The sequence below is a fragment of the Calidris pugnax genome, unplaced genomic scaffold, assembly GCF_001431845.1.
Source record: "Calidris pugnax isolate Ruff unplaced genomic scaffold, ASM143184v1 scaffold24, whole genome shotgun sequence".
NCBI classification, from domain to species: domain Eukaryota; kingdom Metazoa; phylum Chordata; class Aves; order Charadriiformes; family Scolopacidae; genus Calidris; species Calidris pugnax.
In genome coordinates this window covers 15,323,161-15,341,864 of record NW_015090922.1, presented here as the reverse complement: position 1 = coordinate 15,341,864, position 18,704 = coordinate 15,323,161, and the positions used below count along the sequence as shown (strand labels likewise).

General features: G+C 41.2%; 1 protein-coding gene across 1 annotated transcript in view; it reads left to right on the top strand.

Moving 5' to 3' along the window:
* Positions 1–18,704, top strand: part of GLP1R (glucagon like peptide 1 receptor) — an 88,539-nt gene that overhangs the window by 13,892 nt on the left and 55,943 nt on the right. The window contains exons 2-3 of the mRNA XM_014950573.1: positions 17,089–17,185; positions 18,360–18,470. Coding sequence (XP_014806059.1) covers positions 17,089–17,185; positions 18,360–18,470 — 208 coding nt within the window. The remainder of the gene's footprint in view (positions 1–17,088; positions 17,186–18,359; positions 18,471–18,704) is intronic.

The following is an 18,704-nucleotide window of genomic DNA, read 5'->3' as shown; positions in this document are numbered from 1 at the left end:
GCACTTATAATTCTACATCAGTATCAAGAGTGTTTAACTCACTAGGTAGAATCTTAATTGCAGCATGTTCTACAATGTCTATACACTGGCATGTCTACATGTCAATCTTAATGGTCTATCTGATCTCCTGATAAGGCTGACTAATTTGGACAGAATCCAATATTTAAAGCTAGAAAGTGAATAGGGCTATTAACGCTTCCAAACTGTGAATCAAATTGCAGTCCTGTGCTTTGAGTCATGTCTTCCTAGACTCCACGTACACTCAGTAAGAGGGAGAGGAAAAAGATGGCAAGAAAGGAAAAAGTCAAGAGAGCTCTAATGCTCTAAAGCTCTGGGTGCTTTGGAAGGGTGGAAGAGGAATGTGCGTGTGTAGGCACACGCACATGCGTGTGGCTGGTGTGATGTTTGACCAAAACATTTAGGTACGGTGGCTAGTTCACCTAGTTCAAACTTAAAACAGTTCAGTGAAGTTTCTGTCCTCAAGATTTGTGCTGCTAAAGCATAAGGGGTACCCAAGGTGGAAGAGGAGCCATTGTCTGTAGTATATCTGCATGCTACTTTGCCAGCTGTGATGAACAGACTTATTTTTTGGGCAAGATAGTCAGGTATGAAAGCTTTTACCATCTCTGGAAGCAGATGTGATATACAGCCATGATGCTGCAACACTTCCATCTACAGATTTTGACTTGTTTCCCAAACCATTTCCTCTTCTAACGGGAAAAGCAGAAAGAAATGTAAGCTGTGATCTGCAGCTGCAAATCGCAAAGAGTAAAAATTATTTCAAAGGAAAATCACCATATAAAAGCAGAAATACTTTTAACTTCAAGGTGTTTGAAATGCTGATAGTGTACCAAATAGCTCCAGCTGTGTGTTCATCATCTGAACCAACTTAAACCATTGTTGTAAGAAATGGAAGTGATGGCTAAAATAACTCCAGCAATAACATGTAACAAAAAAGTTAAGGAAGCTGATGGCAAAAGCCACAAACCAACATTTTAAAAAATGCTAATGAAGGTTAAAGTATCTGAGAAATCTGTGACAGCTGAGGCTGAAGGACAACTGGCTCCTTTGTCAGAAACCAACTCAATCTTAGTAGCAGTGAGCTGGTGGAGGAGTCTGGCCTCCCCTCTGCAGGGCTCCAGAGCCGAGTCTTGGCTACCAGATATTATTGCCACCATCTAGCAATGCTATGAAAAATTCAATTTGTGTTTTCTTTTACTAGTCACTATTGGCTGTTTAATTTGATACTCACCCAACAGTCTTGTAAAAAGGCTGAAAAATGATCTCATGTCACAATTACTAACCAACCTGTTAATCTAGGGAAAATTGATTCAGGTATATTTTCATCATATCATTCCCATTTCATGAATTAAAACTGTCGTGACATCCTTCATGTTTTGCAAGGTAATTTCTTTTAAGGAAACTTATTTGCATGGTTAATTCAACTCAGACCAGAAGTGCAGAATTAAATACTGAGGGTAATTAACCACAGTAGCAGCTTGCTGAAGGGTGCAGTCTTTCTTACTTGAAGACTTCAAGTCAAGATTAGATATGCACCTGAGTGGTATTTTCTGGTTAAGCTAGCAGGTGTGAGATGGATGAAGAAGTTAGTGTTGGGCTCTAGAAGGTGTTATGTAGGAAATTGATGAGATTATTATTATGGCCTCAAGGTCGCCATGGTTGCCATGTACCATTCTGGGTGGCAAAAGGTGAAAAATCATGAGTTGTCTAGTAAGGAGTGTTGATGAAGAGACCTTAAGGGCTGTTTCTCCAATAGCTGATTCTTCGGGAGTAACAAACATTTGACTCCTAGCTTAACGTTTTTATACAAGTAGTGGGCTTTATTTTAGGCTTCTGTTCGTTCTAAGATGGTGGGTAATTAAGGTTATTCTTATGCCTCGCTGTGAGCTGTGCAGCTTTTTTTTTTTCTCTCTGCTTCACAGCAAGTCTTATCCTCTTAAACATTTTGTCTGCTTAATTTTGCCCTGGAGATTTGCCTGTCCAGCTCACAGTGTGATGGCACGAGTGTTTATAGGGGCATGAAGAGAAGAGGGGAGCGAGGTGTGGGGGAGGAAATCACAGCCTTTCTCTGGGAACAGAGAAACCACTTCTTTCAACAACAGTGCTGGTTTATGCTGCTTTAAATGCTGACAGTTATGCTGTAAGATGACTCTGTGCTCCAGGAGTATGTCTGAAGGATGAACTAAGATGTAACATAAAAATCCTTTGCTGAGCAAGTTAGTTCAGAGAGCAAACTTTTCCTCAGAAAAGACATGTTAAATAAAGCCACTGCTATTTAAGTTCCTGAGTTTTTTCTCTAGCCTCTTCTCCATGAAGCTATTCTGTTCCTACAAGTGCTGCTTGATTTAAGGTTAATGTCAGATGGGAAATATGTGGCTGTGAAACTACTAACATGGAACTAATGGAATGATTTTAATTCCTTTAAGTGACCTATCCATTTTCAGCTTTATTACTGCATGGTCACTGCTTCCCTTGGTGCTTTGAAAATTGGAGCTGGGGGAGGGGAAGCTTTGTGCACAACTTAAAATATTCATTGACAAAGGTTAGAGACTTGACTGGAGGGTCAGCCCTTTCTTCTGCATTTCCATTTGTCCAGGCTGAGCAGCTTTCTTGAGAAGCTCTCTGCATGTTTTTCTTTGCTTGGTTTATGAAGTTGTTTCACCCTGCTCTTGGGCTCTAACCTATCTCTTGCATTCTGAAAACCAGCGTGCTTGCTGCCTGAACAGCAGTCTTCCTCCATTGCTCACTTTTCCCCTTTGTTTTGAAGGTCTCCCCAAAGAAAGGTGGCAAGAAATCTAAGTCCACTCAGTTTTAACATCAACACAGTCGCAGTTCACTTCTGCAGTTTAAGCCACAAACCTCTTTAGCTCCATATACCTCTACAATATCAAAAGAAGGGCCAAGAGTGAGGTAGGCTGATTTCCATGGAGAGTTTTGACTGCCTGTGAAACTGGCTGGTGCCACAGCAGATTTGCAGGGCTGAAGATTGTGATATCTGCCAGAAGTAAAGAAATAAGATCTGGCCCTGAGGGACTCTGAAGAAGTTCCTCTGATTTTCCCATCCCATTCCCAAAATGATGTGAGACTCTGAGTGACAAAGATCAAAGCTTGCTAGAAGTGGCCTGAAGGTGGGGTAAGGATAAATGTCTGAAAAACTAGAGGTTACATCTTGCATCTGAGTTCCTCTTTTCTCTTATGTCAGGAGGCAGAGGCGTGATAACATGTGGGATTGCCTTGCAGAACTAATGGACAGGCCCTTTGCTACAGATTGAATTTGTGCGGTCAGTGCCAGGATCTCTGGGCAGAAGAGGGACTGCAAGTATCTGACTATTATGTATGCAAGGTTAATGCAGCGGAGGTAAGAATGTAGAGGGATAAGGAGAACAAGGAGCTGATGTAGGCATGATACTGAAATGGATTGCAAGCTGCTTGCTCATTTTCTTACACAATCAAAATACTCAGAGAGGGAATTGGGAAAAATGCTGTTCTGTTTGTTTGAGAGACTCATGGTGTAGGATTTCTGATAAACTTTCCCAATATTGATTACTGAAATAAATGCATGAGGATTGCTTTTTTTATTAAAATTCTTAACCTATGAAGTTCAAGGAAAGGGTATACCGAAGCAAGATCTCGGGCTTAGACAGCCTTGAGAGCTGAGCCTTTGAGCAACCTGCTCTAGTGGGAGGTGACTCTGCCCATGGCAGGGGGGTTGGAACTAGATGATCTTTGAGGTCCCTTCCAACCCAAACCATTCTATGATTCTATGATTAAGTACACAGAGGGATTTTTAATTATATTAAATTCTGTGTCATCTACACATGCAGCTGTCAGGGTACTAACTTCAGAGAACTGATATTATTGTCGTCATCTTAGGGAACTAGGAGAAGAAAAAACTAGCATCTACTTGTGTCTTGGTCACCCAGTTTTTTGCTGTAACATGTGGCATCTCTCATAACAATTTCATTCTGTTCTGCTTCCAAAATGAAGAAACTACAGTTGTCTTTTTGAAAGAGGTATTCCAGTAGACTAATTCAGATTTGAGGAAAAAGTTGATCTAATTCCTATTGCAATAGAGTGGTTCATAAGTTGCTTTGCAGTCCTAGAGTGAGGAAAGTCTGTCATTAAACTTGACCTGCCTGTATTTCTGTAGTCTGCTTCTTTGGCTGAGGAGGACTGTAGAAAAACTGGGAAATAAATCTGTTCTGGATAAATTTGACAGGTGCTTTTGGCTGTGTAAAGGGGAAAGAGGGGGGAGTGTTACTGACCTTCCAGATCATTAGAGTCAAAGGTGGTAACATAACAATGTTATGATAAAATACTGAACCAGCTGAGAATTGTTTGGAATGCCCTGATTTCAAAGTCTTCAGCCTGCTTAGCCCTAAGGAAAGCTATAAAAGCATCAGTCCTGTAAAAAAAAAAAAGTGTGGGGGGGAGGAGGAAAAAGCTATTTTCAATTATTGTGTTAATGAAGGCTTCTGGTTTTAATGGATTTCATTCCTGTGCCCTGCAATTAGATGAAGTCTGATTGTAACTTTAAATATTGTAGAAGATGGTGATCGTTGTCTTCAGAGCATGAGAAAGCAGAAAATTTGTGTTTCTGGTTGGAGGTCTTTTATTTTTGCCTTCAAGGAAGCTGAATTGGTCTCTGCAAATAAAAGCAAATGTAAAATTCTGCAGAAGTGAAAGCAAAAATTTTGCACTTTACACATTTGTGTCTGCCATTGACTCTTGCTTGTGCTGTCACTTCTGGAGAAAGCTGACCATACAGCCTTAGCTATCAAGACCTCACAAATACAGCAGGCTATTGTCAAGTTAAGATGATGCTTTAAATTGCCTCTCTGCTTAGAGGCTTCCAGAAGCATAGCCAAAAAAAAAAAGCAGCCCTCTATAGGGAAGCTAAACTGTTCTAAGTTCTCTTTTAAAAGAAAGTAGAAGGAAGAGGACATGGGAGGTCGGATGAAGGCAGGAATGCAAGTTCCATGTTTGGTTGGTCTCTTGAAGTGGTGATGTCATCTGGCTGCCTCTGCCTGGGAACATAGCTCTGAGGATGCTGCTGCAGTAGAGCATGGTACCAGATTTTTATTCTTCTAGTTTCTGCCCCCTCTTGATTTTGATGTCCAGGGACTGCAAGATCTTCCCCTTAAACTTTTTATATAAAATAACATCTAATGTGAGCTTAAATTTATGCATGTTGGTTTGGTCATAGAGTCATAGAATGGTTTCAGTTGGAAGGGACCTTAAAGATCATTGAGTTCCGACCCTGCTTCCATGGGCAGAGACACCTCCCCATCCAACCTGGTCTTGAACACCTTCAGGGAAGAGGCATCCACAGCTTCCCTGGGCAACCTGTTCCAGTGCTTCACCACCCACACAGAAAATAATTTATTCCTGATATCTCAATCTACCCTCTTTCAGTTTAAAACCGTTACCCCCTCATCCTATCACTACACTTCCAGACAAAGAGTCCCTCCCCATCTCTCCTGTAGGCCCCCTTTAGATATTGAAAAACCGCTATAAGGTCTCCCTGGAGCCTTCTCTTCTCCAGCCTGAACAACCTCAATTCTCTCAGCCTGTCTTCATAGGAGAGGTGCTTCAGCCCTCTGATCGTCTTTGTGGCCTTCCTCTGGACCTGTTCCAACAGGTGCATGTCCTTCCTGTGCTGAAGGCTCCAGAGCTGGACGCAATACTCCAGGTGGGGTCTCATGAGAGCAGAGTAGGGTGGCAGAATCACCTCCTTCAACCTGATGGCCACACTTCTTTTTGACGCAGCCCAGGATGCCGTTGGCTTTCTGGGCTACAAGTGCACACTGCCGGCTCGTGTTGAGCTTCTCATCCACCGCCACCCCCAAGTCTGTCTCCACAGGGCTGCTCTCAATCCATTCTCTGCCCAACTTGTTTTTGTGCCAGGGATTGCCATGACCTAGGTGCAGGACCTTGCACTTGGCCTGGTTGAACTTTGTGAGGTTTGAATGGGCCCACCTCTCAAGCCTGTCCAGGTCCCTCTGGATGGCATCCCTTCAAAAACCTTGTTTATCAACCTGCATTACTTCAGTGTTTCACGTGATCAGAGAGCAGTCCCTGGGTAGCATATCAGTACACCTTTTTCATTTGTCTTATTACTCTTTTTTTTTTGTTGTTGTTCATTTATCATGTTTCTCCATGTTGGGCTGCGTTAAGGCTCTAGCCTTTATGCAACATTGCTCCTGTCTTGCTTTTGACAAATCAAGCCCTTGGAATATAACACTTGGCAGCCATGTGGGTTGAATGCTGAAAAGTATAAGGTTACATGCAGGCTGTAAAACACCACTCTGCGTCCAACCAAGTAACTGTGAACTCTACTATATATGATGCAATACTGCAAAGATACTCTTGTAGGGGTTCTGCCCTGCCGGTGTGTTATGTAAAGGTGTACCTCTGCATTGTCTTTAATTTAATAATTGGAAGGAAAACAGATGACGTCTGGAGAGCGAGCTTCACTGGCAGAACTTCTCTTGTATGCTCTGTTCTCAAATGTGTCATAACTGTTGATGAAAACACTGGCAATCTGCGAAGGCGCTACATATAACTGTCTTGGCAAGGGGATGGGTAGGCGGGAAAGAGCAATATGGCAGATAATGTGACAGTGGACCTTGAGCCATCGTGACAATAAGCTTCTGAGGGAGTTAATTTGCATTAGTTAAAACCAAAATAAACTACTGCGCTCAACTAGAACTGCAAAAACCATACAGATTTGATGGAGTTTTTTAACATTCTTTATACAATGGTGGATGCAGTATCCATGAAATTATATACTGGCATTTTGGGTTTTGTGTGTGGTAGTGTTTGTTAAATAGCTTTGTGGTGGTTGTTTTTTCTATCAATTTTTTTTTGAACTGGAGAACTAAGTTTGTTTAAAAATAAAAAAAGTGTAAATGGAAATGCATTCAGTGAGAGAAAGATCTGTGACGGTTAACATGTCTGATTTAGTTGGGGTTTTGTCTTGACCTTATTGGAGGGATTGCAGTGATGGGATGACAAACTGGTGACTAGCACTGCTAAAGGATTCGTGATCCTGGGAAAAACTCTCTACGCCTTGTCTTCTGATGCAGCACCATGGCTCTTTAAGAAGAGTGACTGTTAAATAGTCATCTGAAAAGTTGAGGGAGCTTAACTCCCTTGGGATGCTTTGGTGTGAAAGGTGAAAAGATTTAGAGTTTTTCTTGCCTAGTGAAAATACAGGTTATTTACAACAAAGTGATGTTCTCTCAGTCCCTGGGGTTGTGATGAAGATCACTTTTGGGGTTGTTTTTTTTTTTTGTGTGTGTGTGAAATCCTCCTTATATTTTTTTTTTTTGTGCTCAAAAACTCAAATGTTGCAATTCTTTGGCTCTGTGGGACTGCAGACACTGTCTGTCTCTTTGCTCAGCCAGCTCTGGGACTGGACCATTTCTGCCTGTTACAGAGAAACCAGTCGGTTACAAGCTAAAGAAACATTCATTTAAATGCATTTGGTTCAGTATGTCATAAAGAACCAACTTAACTAATTGCATTTTAAACCACAGCAAGAGGAGCCAGAAATCCAGCTTTGGCAGATGTTCTTTGCTTCAGGAGCTCAGAGACCTTCAGGATTAGTCAGTTTACGGATTCACGGCTTTGGCAGAGTTGGAAGGGGCTTCTAGAGATCATCTAGTCCAACTCCCCTGCTAAAGCAGGATTGCCCAGAGCACATCACTCGGGACTGCTTTAAGGCGGGTCTTGAAAATCTCCAGAAAGGAGGCTCCACGACCTCCCTGGGCAGCCTGCTCCAGTATTCTGTCACCCTCAGCGTAAAGAAGTTCTTCCTTATATTTGAGTGGAACTTCCCATGTTCCATCTTATGCCCATTGCCCATCGTCCTATCGCTGGAAACCACTGAAAAGAGTCCGGCTCCATCAACCTTCAACCCACCCTTTAGGAACTTGTAAACATAGATGATGTCTCCACTCAGTCTTCTCTTCTCGAGGCTAAAGAGCCCCAGCTCTTTGAGCCTCTTCTCGTAAGGGAGGTGCTCTAATCAGCTGCCCAAATGCAGGCATCTTGTGCTGCTACAGTATTCAAGACCCTGTATGGGACTAATAGATGTGATGTAAGGTGCAGGTTTCCCCTGCATCTTCTCTCTGCATCTGTGGCAGGAGACAAAGCAAGGCACTTCTACACATCAAGAGGAACAGTAGCTGCCCGTGATCAGAAATCTGCATTCCTAAATCTCCTCTGCTTTTTCAGCCCAATATATCCCTCACTGTCCCTGTACTCCATTGTGATAGTACATGACAGCAGTGTCCCTCAGAGGTCTGTATTCGGACTGATACTGTTAAATATCTTTATTAATGACACAGACAGTGGGATTGAATGCACTCTTGGCAAGTTTGTAGGTGACACCAAGGACAGTGGTGCGGTCAACTTGCTTGAGGGAAAGGATACCATCCAGAGGGGCCATTCTTGACAGACCCATGTGAACCTCATCAAGTTCAACAAAGCCAAGTGCAAGGTTCCACACCTGGATCAGGGCAATCATCAGTATCAGTACAGACTGGGTGATGAATGGATTGAGAGCAGCCCTGAGGAGAAGGATTTGGGGATAATGGTGAATGAAAAATTTTGACATGAGCTAGCAATATGCACTTGCAGCCCAGAAAGCCAACCATATGGTGGGCTGCATCGAAAGAAAGGATGGCTAACAGTCCAAGGAAGATGATTCTCCTCCTCTACTCTGCTCTCATGAGACCACCACCTGGAATACTGCATTCAGCTCTAGGGCCCCCAGGTTAAGAAGGATGTGAACCTGTTAGAGTGGGTCCAGAGGAGGGCCATGAAAATGATCTGAATGTAACCTCTCCTTTGAAGAATGGCTGAGAACGCTTGAGTAGTTCAACCTGGAGGAGAGAAAGTTTTGGGGATACCTTATTGTGGTCTTTTAATACTTAAAGGAGGCTTATAAGAAGTGGGATAGGACAAGGGGCAATGGCTTAAACTGAAAGAGGGTAGATTTATATTAGATACAAGGAAGAAATTATTTAGTATGAGGGTGATGAGTTACTGGAACTGGTTGCCCAGAGAAGTTGTGGATGCCACTTCCCTGGAAGTGCTCAAGGATGTATTGGATGGGGCTTTGAGCAACCTGATCTAGTGAAAGCTGTCCCTGCCCAAGTCAAGGGAATTAGGACTTTAAGGCCCCTTCCAACCCAAGGCATTCTATAGTTCTATGTTATTACAGCATTTTTAATGAAATGCTGAGTTCCTCTTCCAGTAGCACAGGCTAGATTTTGTTTCTAAGTCTGTGAGGGTAGATCTAAAGCACTAGTCTCATCTTCAGCTTTGTAGCTTGCCCTGCTCCCATGACAGTCCTCAACTTTGCCTTTGTTCCTTCCATAGTGTTTGTAGTGCTACACCTTTTGTATCTGTCTAAAAATGCAATTTAAACTCTTTATTCTGCTGCTTTGCTTGCTCTGTTGTATTACTGCATCAATAAAAGTCCTACTCTAAAGAGCTCTTCACAAAGCATGTGTCTAGATTTGCAAGGCAAAGTCTCATCTCCATGTACAGAAGCCCTATGATCATTTAATTCTCATGAGTGCTGGCACACTATGTCTCCCACAAATTGTGGGATTGCTTTCTGCTCCCCAAGAGTTTGGGAGTTATAGTTGCTTTTGAATTTTGCTTTTTTTTCTTCTGTCTCTATGCATAGCTGCTCAGTAGTTTCTTCTGTTGTGTTTATGACTGGCTCCTGTATTACACCCTTGACAGCAACATTTAGCACAACAGATAAAAAACATTGTAATGAAAATAACATCCTGGTAAGAACAGCTGTCAATCTAAATATGCGTCTGCTTCAACTGTAAGCATACAGATTCGTGGGTCCTATAGTGACCAAAGCGAAAACCTCTTTCCAGGCTGGGAAAGCTCTTCATGGGGCAGAAAAACTCTGCAGGTAACTGTCCATCATTGCAGACAGAAACTCCTGGAACACAGGTTTGTAACACATTTTCAGTCTATCCTACCTGCCCTATAGGAGTTTGATCTTTATTCGTTTACATCTCTACAAGATTATGCTTAATTTTGTAGCATGCTGAACTATTAGGCTGTACTTTTTTCCCCTGATTTTGAGACTGAATGTTACGCAAGTTGATTTAGGTGTTAAAAAAGTTTGCTTTGACATCTGTGCCTCTAAATGCCAAATACTTTGCATTGATCCAGAAAATGCTAGGGGCCAAGAGTTATTATTTCTGTTGAAGTGCACCTTGTCAAAACAAAAATTTCAGGGATGGGAAGAGAAAACTGGTCAGTTTCAAAGCAGGAACGAAGCATCTCAGGACAGACCTAGGATGTTTGGTACCAGAGCGGAAACCCTTGTGGTCAGAGCTGAATTCTCCTGCCTGTTGAGACAGCTTATGTATTTGGAAGAACTTATGAAATAAGTCAGCTGAAGTGGGAACTGCCTGTACCTACTCAACAGAAGTACTGAGGGCAGGTATATGCCTCAAGTAAGTTTTGGTTTTGTTCTGTGAAATGCCTTAATTGAGACTCTAGGTAGAAACATTCTGCGTTTCTAAACCTTCTTTAGGAGATGTGTACACTTATCCTTTTTTCTTAATCCAGCAAGAACAGGCCTTGAGAATGAGGGGAGGGGGGTGGTGATTAGTGCCCTATGTTATTATAGGCTGCTATGGGATTGAGCACAGCCAACCCTTCCTTCTGAAGTTGTGCAGGTGTGCAAAAGAGGAAGAAAAAGACAGGAGGGCAGGCAGGTCAGGATGTGGGACCATGTGGTGTTCGCTTTTTCAGGATGCTCTTTGGATATGCCAAATACTGTTCTGAAGCTGCTCAGGCAGAGGATGAAATGGAATCTGGGGGATCTTGTGTGTTTTGGGAAGTTATGGAAAGGCCAGTGTTACTGTTCAGGGTTACTGTTCAGGACTGGAGGTGTGCTCTCAGTCTGGGCTGAGGAGCTCTGAAGAGACAGAGGAGGAGTGTCTCTTCGGTGCATTGATCAGATGTAAGTGCCTGGTAAGAGCTTGCTCTTACACCTCTGAGTTCAAAACCTTGATGTTGTGAAACTTGAAGTTTTAAAACAGTGGCAGAATAGAGGGGTCTCCATGTTTAGACAGCCGGTGAAACACTGTTTTCAGTATTTGCTGTTATCAGTCTTTGGATTTTTGTTTTTCTTGAAGGTCTCACTGAAGGTGCTAAGCTGCTGCAGCTGAAGAGAAAACTCAGCTGGCAGGTGTCGCCAGGGAGTTTCTTGCTGGATCCAGTAGCCCCTTTTGTGGGAGCTCGATTGCTGCTTTTCACTAGCAGGGAGGATGCTGAAAGGTTTCTTTTTCTGGCGCTCTTGAGCTACTGAAGTCATTGGTTCATTAGTAACTAAGGAACAGAAGTGTTTACAGGAAAAGCTCCTAGAAGCTGGCAGTAGGCTGTTCTCTGAAAGAAAAGTTGTTTTGATCCCCTGCTTGTTTTTTCTAGAAGGTGAAGGATTTGCCCATAGTGATCCAACTGCTGACGGAGTATCTTGTAAAATATGATTTGAGAAACATCATTAATGTTATACCATCTGATCAGTCAAGCAGTCCTACAGAAGGGACCAAGAATGATGACTTTACCTCAAAAGGTTGCTTTGTCTTGTATAATGTCAGATGACTACATTAAACTCTATACTGGGCAACATAATATGGGAAAAGCATGCAATAAATACAGAAATCTGGGGGAGGTCAGATGTCCTAAAGCATTATCTTATTTTATGATCTCTGGGGGAGGTATTGCTCAGGTATCTTTAATGATATTTCTTTTGTACTATCTATAGTAGAGACAGCACTATCATTCTTGATGTACCTCCTCCTTTGACATACCTTCAGAATTCAAAGGACAGTAACTGGACTGTTGGAGATATTGCCTATAATGGATTCAGATTAGCTCATTATGCAGAAGTTGAACTAAGTAGTTATAAAATGAGATTAAATCCAGTCTCTGTAGAGGAGTGAAGGTGGGAGTTTGAACATGATGTTTGCTCCTATATTAACGCCTTTCCAGAATGTCATTTGGTTTCCAAGAGGCATTGTACTTGAAGGACTGATCCCCAACAGAATTGCTTTGTCATGGGCTGAACAGTGGGTCAAAGGACTCTATTAATTTGAAGTTCAGTGTAGGGTTTTTTTGGTTTAGTGTTTTTTCCTGCAACAGTTAAAGAAACAGCTGTTCTCCCAAACTGGTGGTTGGAGCATCAGCAGTTGCAGGACTTTTTTTGACAAATTTATAGTAACTGCTGAGAAATTGAATCTTGAGTGATGGGCTTAGGGAGGCAGTAATAGCATCCTGCCATTCATACGCGTTCATGTTTACTTCAAATTAGAAGTGGAGAAAAGTGGTGACAAATTGCAGGGAGAGATAAGTTTCTTCTGTGAACAGCTAGCCCTGTTGGAGAGTTGTGTTGTGCTACAGCCTCGGTTTTTAAACTGCTCCCAGAGATGCTGCTGTGGCAAGCCGAATTGTCGTCTTAGGTGTGTATTTAAGCTGCACACAAATTAATTCATTTAAGTTTAAAATCTGGAAATCAATCTTTTTTGGATAAAGAATCTCATCCCAATAAATGCAAGGTAATACTGAGTCACAGCAGAGCTTTCTGGGGTAGCAGTGTTACACTCTGCCCCATTCAGGCTGTAAGCTGAGGACAAACCTGTCTCATAAATTCAAGCTTATATCCATGCTGTGAATTGAATAAACCTGTAAGGTGGCCAGCTCAGCTCCACTCCGTGTTGGTTTTTATTGATGCAGGCCTATAGCTTGCACTGACATGACAGATGATTTAATAAGGTCTATATTGTACAGGAAAAAATGTCGTTAGAATGAGCATAAAGCCAGTAATGTGTAATCTTCACCTATTTTGAACTTGGTTGCTGTGCAGATCCTGAGCAGAAGAACCCTGAGATAATGTGTCGCATCGGACTTTTTGAAAAGGGCAGTAAAGTTTAAAAGTCAGTCACTGGTGCTTCCGAGATAAAAAGTGGTAAATGTAATTTGAATCCTCCTCTCGTGAGGTAGCTATGTCATCGTTACTATCCAAGGGAAGTATGCCAAGGCTGTACCAAAGTGTGGTTCAATGCCAGGTTACCTAGCATTTGCTTTTGAAGACTAAGATTAGCATTTTGAGGTCCCAGTGGTTGTAACATTACATGTGAACCTTTAGCATTAAGCTGAAGTCTTGCCTATTATCCTGAAATGTTAAAAGCCTGAGAAAGCTGTAACATAAGTGTTCCCGTTTAAGCACAGACAACCAGAGCCTTAAATACCAGTATAAGGAGGAATTTCTCATTCGGTTGCATACAAGACCTTTTATATGGTGATGGGTGAAGAGGGAAGATGATGACCCCAGGAGTCACCAGCTGTTTCTGAAGCTCTAGGAATTGTCTCTTTCACCCAAATGACACTGTTTCCTGCTGCATTTTCTCTGGTCTGAGCCCCCTGCACTTTGTGTGTGCTCAGGTTTCACCGTATTAAAATGGTGCTTTTGTAGCATTGATCACCTTAGATCTGCGTGGATGCTGTTTTTCATAGAATCACAGAACAATTTGGGTTGGAAGGTTTTGTCACAGTAGTGACAAAATAGTCAATGAAACAATAGTTTCATAGATGTGGAAAAGGGATTAAAATGCTTCCTTTTACAGTAGTGTCTATGAAGACAAATGATGGCTATAGAAAGAGGCTTTCCTACCAAGGTGTTAAGGATTTGCTAAGGAATTCTGTCTTCAGACTGTTAAACGAGCTAAATTTATCACTAGAGATCAATTACACCGAATTATATACATACACTGAAAAGTTCCTACTTTCTGTGCTCTTGCCTGTCTTCATTTTTCTGCATCCCTTCTGTGCTTCTTATGTGCCATTACCCACTTCCTTAATGTCCTTCATCTATTCTTGCCTTTTGACTGCTCTACCTTAACCAGTCAGACATGTTTCCATCCTCTTCTCCTCCACTATTCTTCTGTGATATGTTTGCACCACAGCAAAATTACTACTGTATTTCCTTCCATGGTTGAGTGTAACTGGAAATGGGGAGCAGGAAGGAACGGATGACACACATGACAGAACAACCAAACCCACAACTAAAATGCAAGGACCAGTGCCTCTAGCAACAAAAATATAGTCCTGTGTTTAATGAAGCTATTTGAACTTTTGCAATTTGCCCCACATCTTGGGTACTGACCCAGGAGCCGCCTTCTCATACATATGTGTTTAGTTCTTTGATGTTGCAGAAGGAATTGAATTACTTCAAGAAAATACGGTATCTCTTATTTGAATAACTACTCGCATTGTAAATCCATGGCACTGTATAGCTTGTGATTCTTGTTCATGTGGGCCAAAATCTCTGGGAAATGAGGATTAGCATATATTAAAATAAAATTTAAGTCAATTTGTCCGATACAAAACATGGTATTTAGCTGAACCAGAGTAAACTGATGCATAGAGAGAACAAATTATGTAGTCTTGGGATTTATATTTTATTGTCTTATTGTAACAGACTACAGATAATAGAAAACTGTCTACTAAATTGGTCATCTCCACAAAAAGGCATGTTTAATTATTTTACTCTTATAGTTTGCTAATCTCCTTGTTAGAGTTGTCTTCTCACATTATGAGAAACCAATATAAGTAAAATGTTTCTACTTTTTCATTAAATGAAGAGATAGAGGCTTGTTTTTTCCTAAGCTGTCATTAAAGCTGGTTATTCCTGCGTTCATGAAGGTAATAGATGAAAAATTGATTTAGAAGAAAATACTTTAAGACTTGCTGACTCCAAAAGAGCTCATTTTCTTAGTGCAAACAGTTTTAGGACACTTTCAGGATATTTTAAAAGGGAGAGTCTTGTTTCCAAATAAAAGATAAAGATGCAGACAGTTTTAATGATTTTGAAAGCTGAATTTGTGTTAACTTGATGTGATCATGTGCATGCATGATCAATAGTTACTTTTTTTGGGAAGATGTGTGACACTTAGTAGCTTCTGAAATTATTCTGAATCATAATTTAAGAGTTCATCATGAAAACATTCCATTTAATTAATTTATTAAAATGTTAACCTGGTGATGAAAGGGTGGTGAAACAGTCCTGTAGAACTTCAGTAGCCACCCTTGTAAAATAAAGACCTTTTAAACAATGCATAACTGGAAAGTTACTTTTTAAAGACTGCCGGAAAGAAACGTAGGTTTCAAAGTTGTTCTCTCTCCCCATACTCCGGTCTTCCGTCCTTATTCAGCCTACATTGATCTGTAGATGGTATTTCAGTTTTAGAGTTACTTGTTAGGTGTTTCTCTACACACACCTGTAGACCTAATTTTGGTGATGGTGTTTTCTTTCTCCTTCAAGTGTGTTGAGCATAGATCACTACACTACAGGTTTCTGTGTTTCCATAGGCACATGGAGTTATATTTCAGTAGGATGCATCCATTTTACACTAGGGACTTCAGCACAGACAGGCTTTGGCAGCATATATTGGCATAGATAAGATGATTTAAATCAGACAGACAAGGGTCAGAGTTTCGAAGATCCACAGGCTTGTTCTTGTTTTGACATTGGGGAGTTGGTGGATAGATTCTAAAATTATGGCCACGAGGCCCTAGCTGCAGTTAAGTTGCATGTAAATATAGGCAGTTATTCTTGAAACACAACACCAGGGTCTGCTAAACATTATACTTCTCCTCACATTTACAAAAGTATCTTTCTAATTAAATGTAGTGGCTTAATCCAGGCAGAAGCATGATACATATGGTGCTTTTTTTCAAACATTTTTTTTAAATCAGAAGGATACAAGAGAAGAGGACTTGAGAGATCTTTAGTCCAAAAATACTGGTTCTACTTCTGTTCTTTTATACCATGGTGATTGCCCTGATGTCTGAATTGTAGTCACATTGATTGTAGTGGAAAGTATTCAGGTTCGCTTTACGGAAATGCAGCAGGTTTAAAATTACTTCTTTGTTTTCAAACAATCCTTAACATACCCTCTTTTTCTTCTAACAGTCTGACAAATGTTTGTAAGCACAAACAGTAAATAAAAATTAACAGATGAAGCTGCAAGGATAAAATTACAAGGATTATTAATCCTCAGGCTTCACTTAATAAACTGATTGACAACTAGGATTAAGTGAATTTTCTTCCACTCAGTGTTAGTGTTGTGCCATTAGGTTCATGCTGTTGATTGTATGCCTGAAACATCCATGCTTGGCCTTTTTCTGGAAAAGGAATGCTGAGTTAGTTGCATTATTGTTTACAGCCTGCTAGTCCTGACGCCTGTAATTCAGTTTATACAAGTGCAGACAGGGGAGAGAAGAACTGATGCAATGAGTTAACCTGGCCTCTGTGAGCCAGGTGGGGCGATCTGCTAGGGTTGAGCTAGCAGCCAATGCTGAATTTTGCAGTTTAATAAAAACTAATTTTTTTTGTGCTCAGAGTTTGTGCATACTTTTCCCCTGCCCCTCAGTGCTTGGGATAGATGATGGCTGGAACCTGCAGCCTGACAAACTGCTAAAAGCAGGTCCCTTCTCTGTCTGCAGTTTTGGGGAAAAATACACTGGGTACAGGGAAAAGCTATTGTTCATGGAAGAAAAGCTGAGCTGGAAAAGCTTTCATCCATGTTCTGGAAGAATGCTTGGGGAATATCCACTGAATACAGTGAATTAACTTGGTCTCAGTTCTGGGATTGCAGAAATACTGCTGTTGGAAAGAAAACTTCTCCTAAAAGGACTTGCTCCTGTCCCTGTCTTTTCATGAGGTAATAAATCATACGACTGGGACATGTTGAAGAGCAAGGCTAGCTCAGTTTGGGTTTCAGCGACCACACGGTATAGTCATTTGTGGGGTTTTTTTTTTTCAGTTCCTCGTGGTACAAATAGAAACAGATTTCTTTGGTTGTAATCAGGCAAGTGCCTATCAGCATCTTCTACCCTTTATGATAGCAATACTCGTTTGGCTTGTGGTAGTTGTTTTCATACCCACCTACTCAGTCTGAATGAAAAATAAACAGTTTAGATCCCTGCAGTTTCTGAGATTTGTGATTTCTCTTTCAGAGTTCAGATGGGTCCCTTTCTGGGGTTATGCAGAGGTGGAAGGAGTATCAGCTCCAGTGTCTGAAATACTTGTATGAGGCACCCCCCATTGCAGCAGGTAAGCCTGCTTGGTAGGAATAGGATCTATTAATTTTTAAAATGCATTATAACAGCAAAAGACTGATAATGAACTTGAAAATATTTCTTTAGGTTACTTTCCAGTCTGCTGCTTCTGTATCCCATTTGCTTCTGCTTGGTCTCTGTGGGACTTTTCTCTCTACTGAGGAAGCATTTTATAGACAATTTCAGTGTAAAGATGTTAATCTTTAGGTCCAGAGTGTTTTACAGTGGCAAGTGGTAGCTGCAGCACATTACAGCAGTACAGTAACGTAATACTCCTGAAACTTTTTTTAGGGGTCAGGGTTGAGAGAGCACACAGGTGTTAGGGATTCTGAGACAGTGCAGTTCACATAGACCTAGCACTCTGTGGGCCTTAAAGTTGGTATAAATTATTTTGAGCATTGTAAAATGCTGAAATGGCTTTAAAAAAAAAAAAGTGCCTTAGTGAAAAGGAGAATGTAGTTTGTCTTAGCAGTTGGGCTGCTGTAATGTGCTGAGAGCAGCTGCAATGTGCCAGCATGATGGTGTTTAGAGGACACTGGTGACTTGTCAGTGACACTCACAACTGGACACAGTGCAGCCTCTATGTGTCAGTGCTTTTGTGACACTCTGAGAAAGGTAAGAAGAGTCTAAAGTTGTATTCAGTGAAGAATTATTTCAAACCCGTTAATTTGCCTTCTCTTAACTACATTATTATGGCAGAGTGAGAGCAATAGCTGATGACAACAATGGCAGGGAAACATTCATTTCCCTCTGCTCCATTATCCTATTGAGCGCTTGAGTGCTGCCCTCTAAGAATGACAGTTTAATAAATCTGAAGTTGACGTATTCTCATGTTGATTAAGCTGTAATGCAAAGTTATGGTTGTGTGTAGGTATTTTGTTGATGGACCTTTTTGTTGATGGAATGGGTCAGTATCAATTTACCTTTCTTGTCCCTTGATTTAGTTTAAGACCCTAAACTGTACTTCAGTTCCCCCCTGAAACAACAGTTTCTTGTGTGGGGATAAACACTCTTGGAGAAATAAACTTCGTTTAACTCCACATCCAGACTTAGTTGCATAATGCTGTTATGGCTTAAATGCAATGTGTTTCCTTTTATCTTCTGCTCTTCAGTCTTTTCCTCCTTGCAGTATTAATACAAGGCAGACTCTTCCTTCCATCTCTCTGCAGAAGGCAAGTTTTGCAACAGAACATTTGACAACTACGCCTGCTGGCCAGATGGGCTGCCTGGCACTTACGTGAATGTCAGCTGCCCTTGGTACCTCCCCTGGGCTAATGCAGGTAGGAGCTTTTCCTTATAGGCACAGCTTGTTTTCCTTGCACGGTCTTAGCAAAGATAAAATTGGCTTAAAAGGCTACAAGTGAAGTCAGTTCTCTGCAACATAAAAGAAAGAATGGGGCTCATTTCGATACAGTCTTTATCTCCTTTTTGCAAGAAAAAATTAAAATGTGAGGAGGCTGTTATTAAGGGTTTTATTTAGTTTGGATTTTTGTGCTCTAACCTTTTTTTTTTCT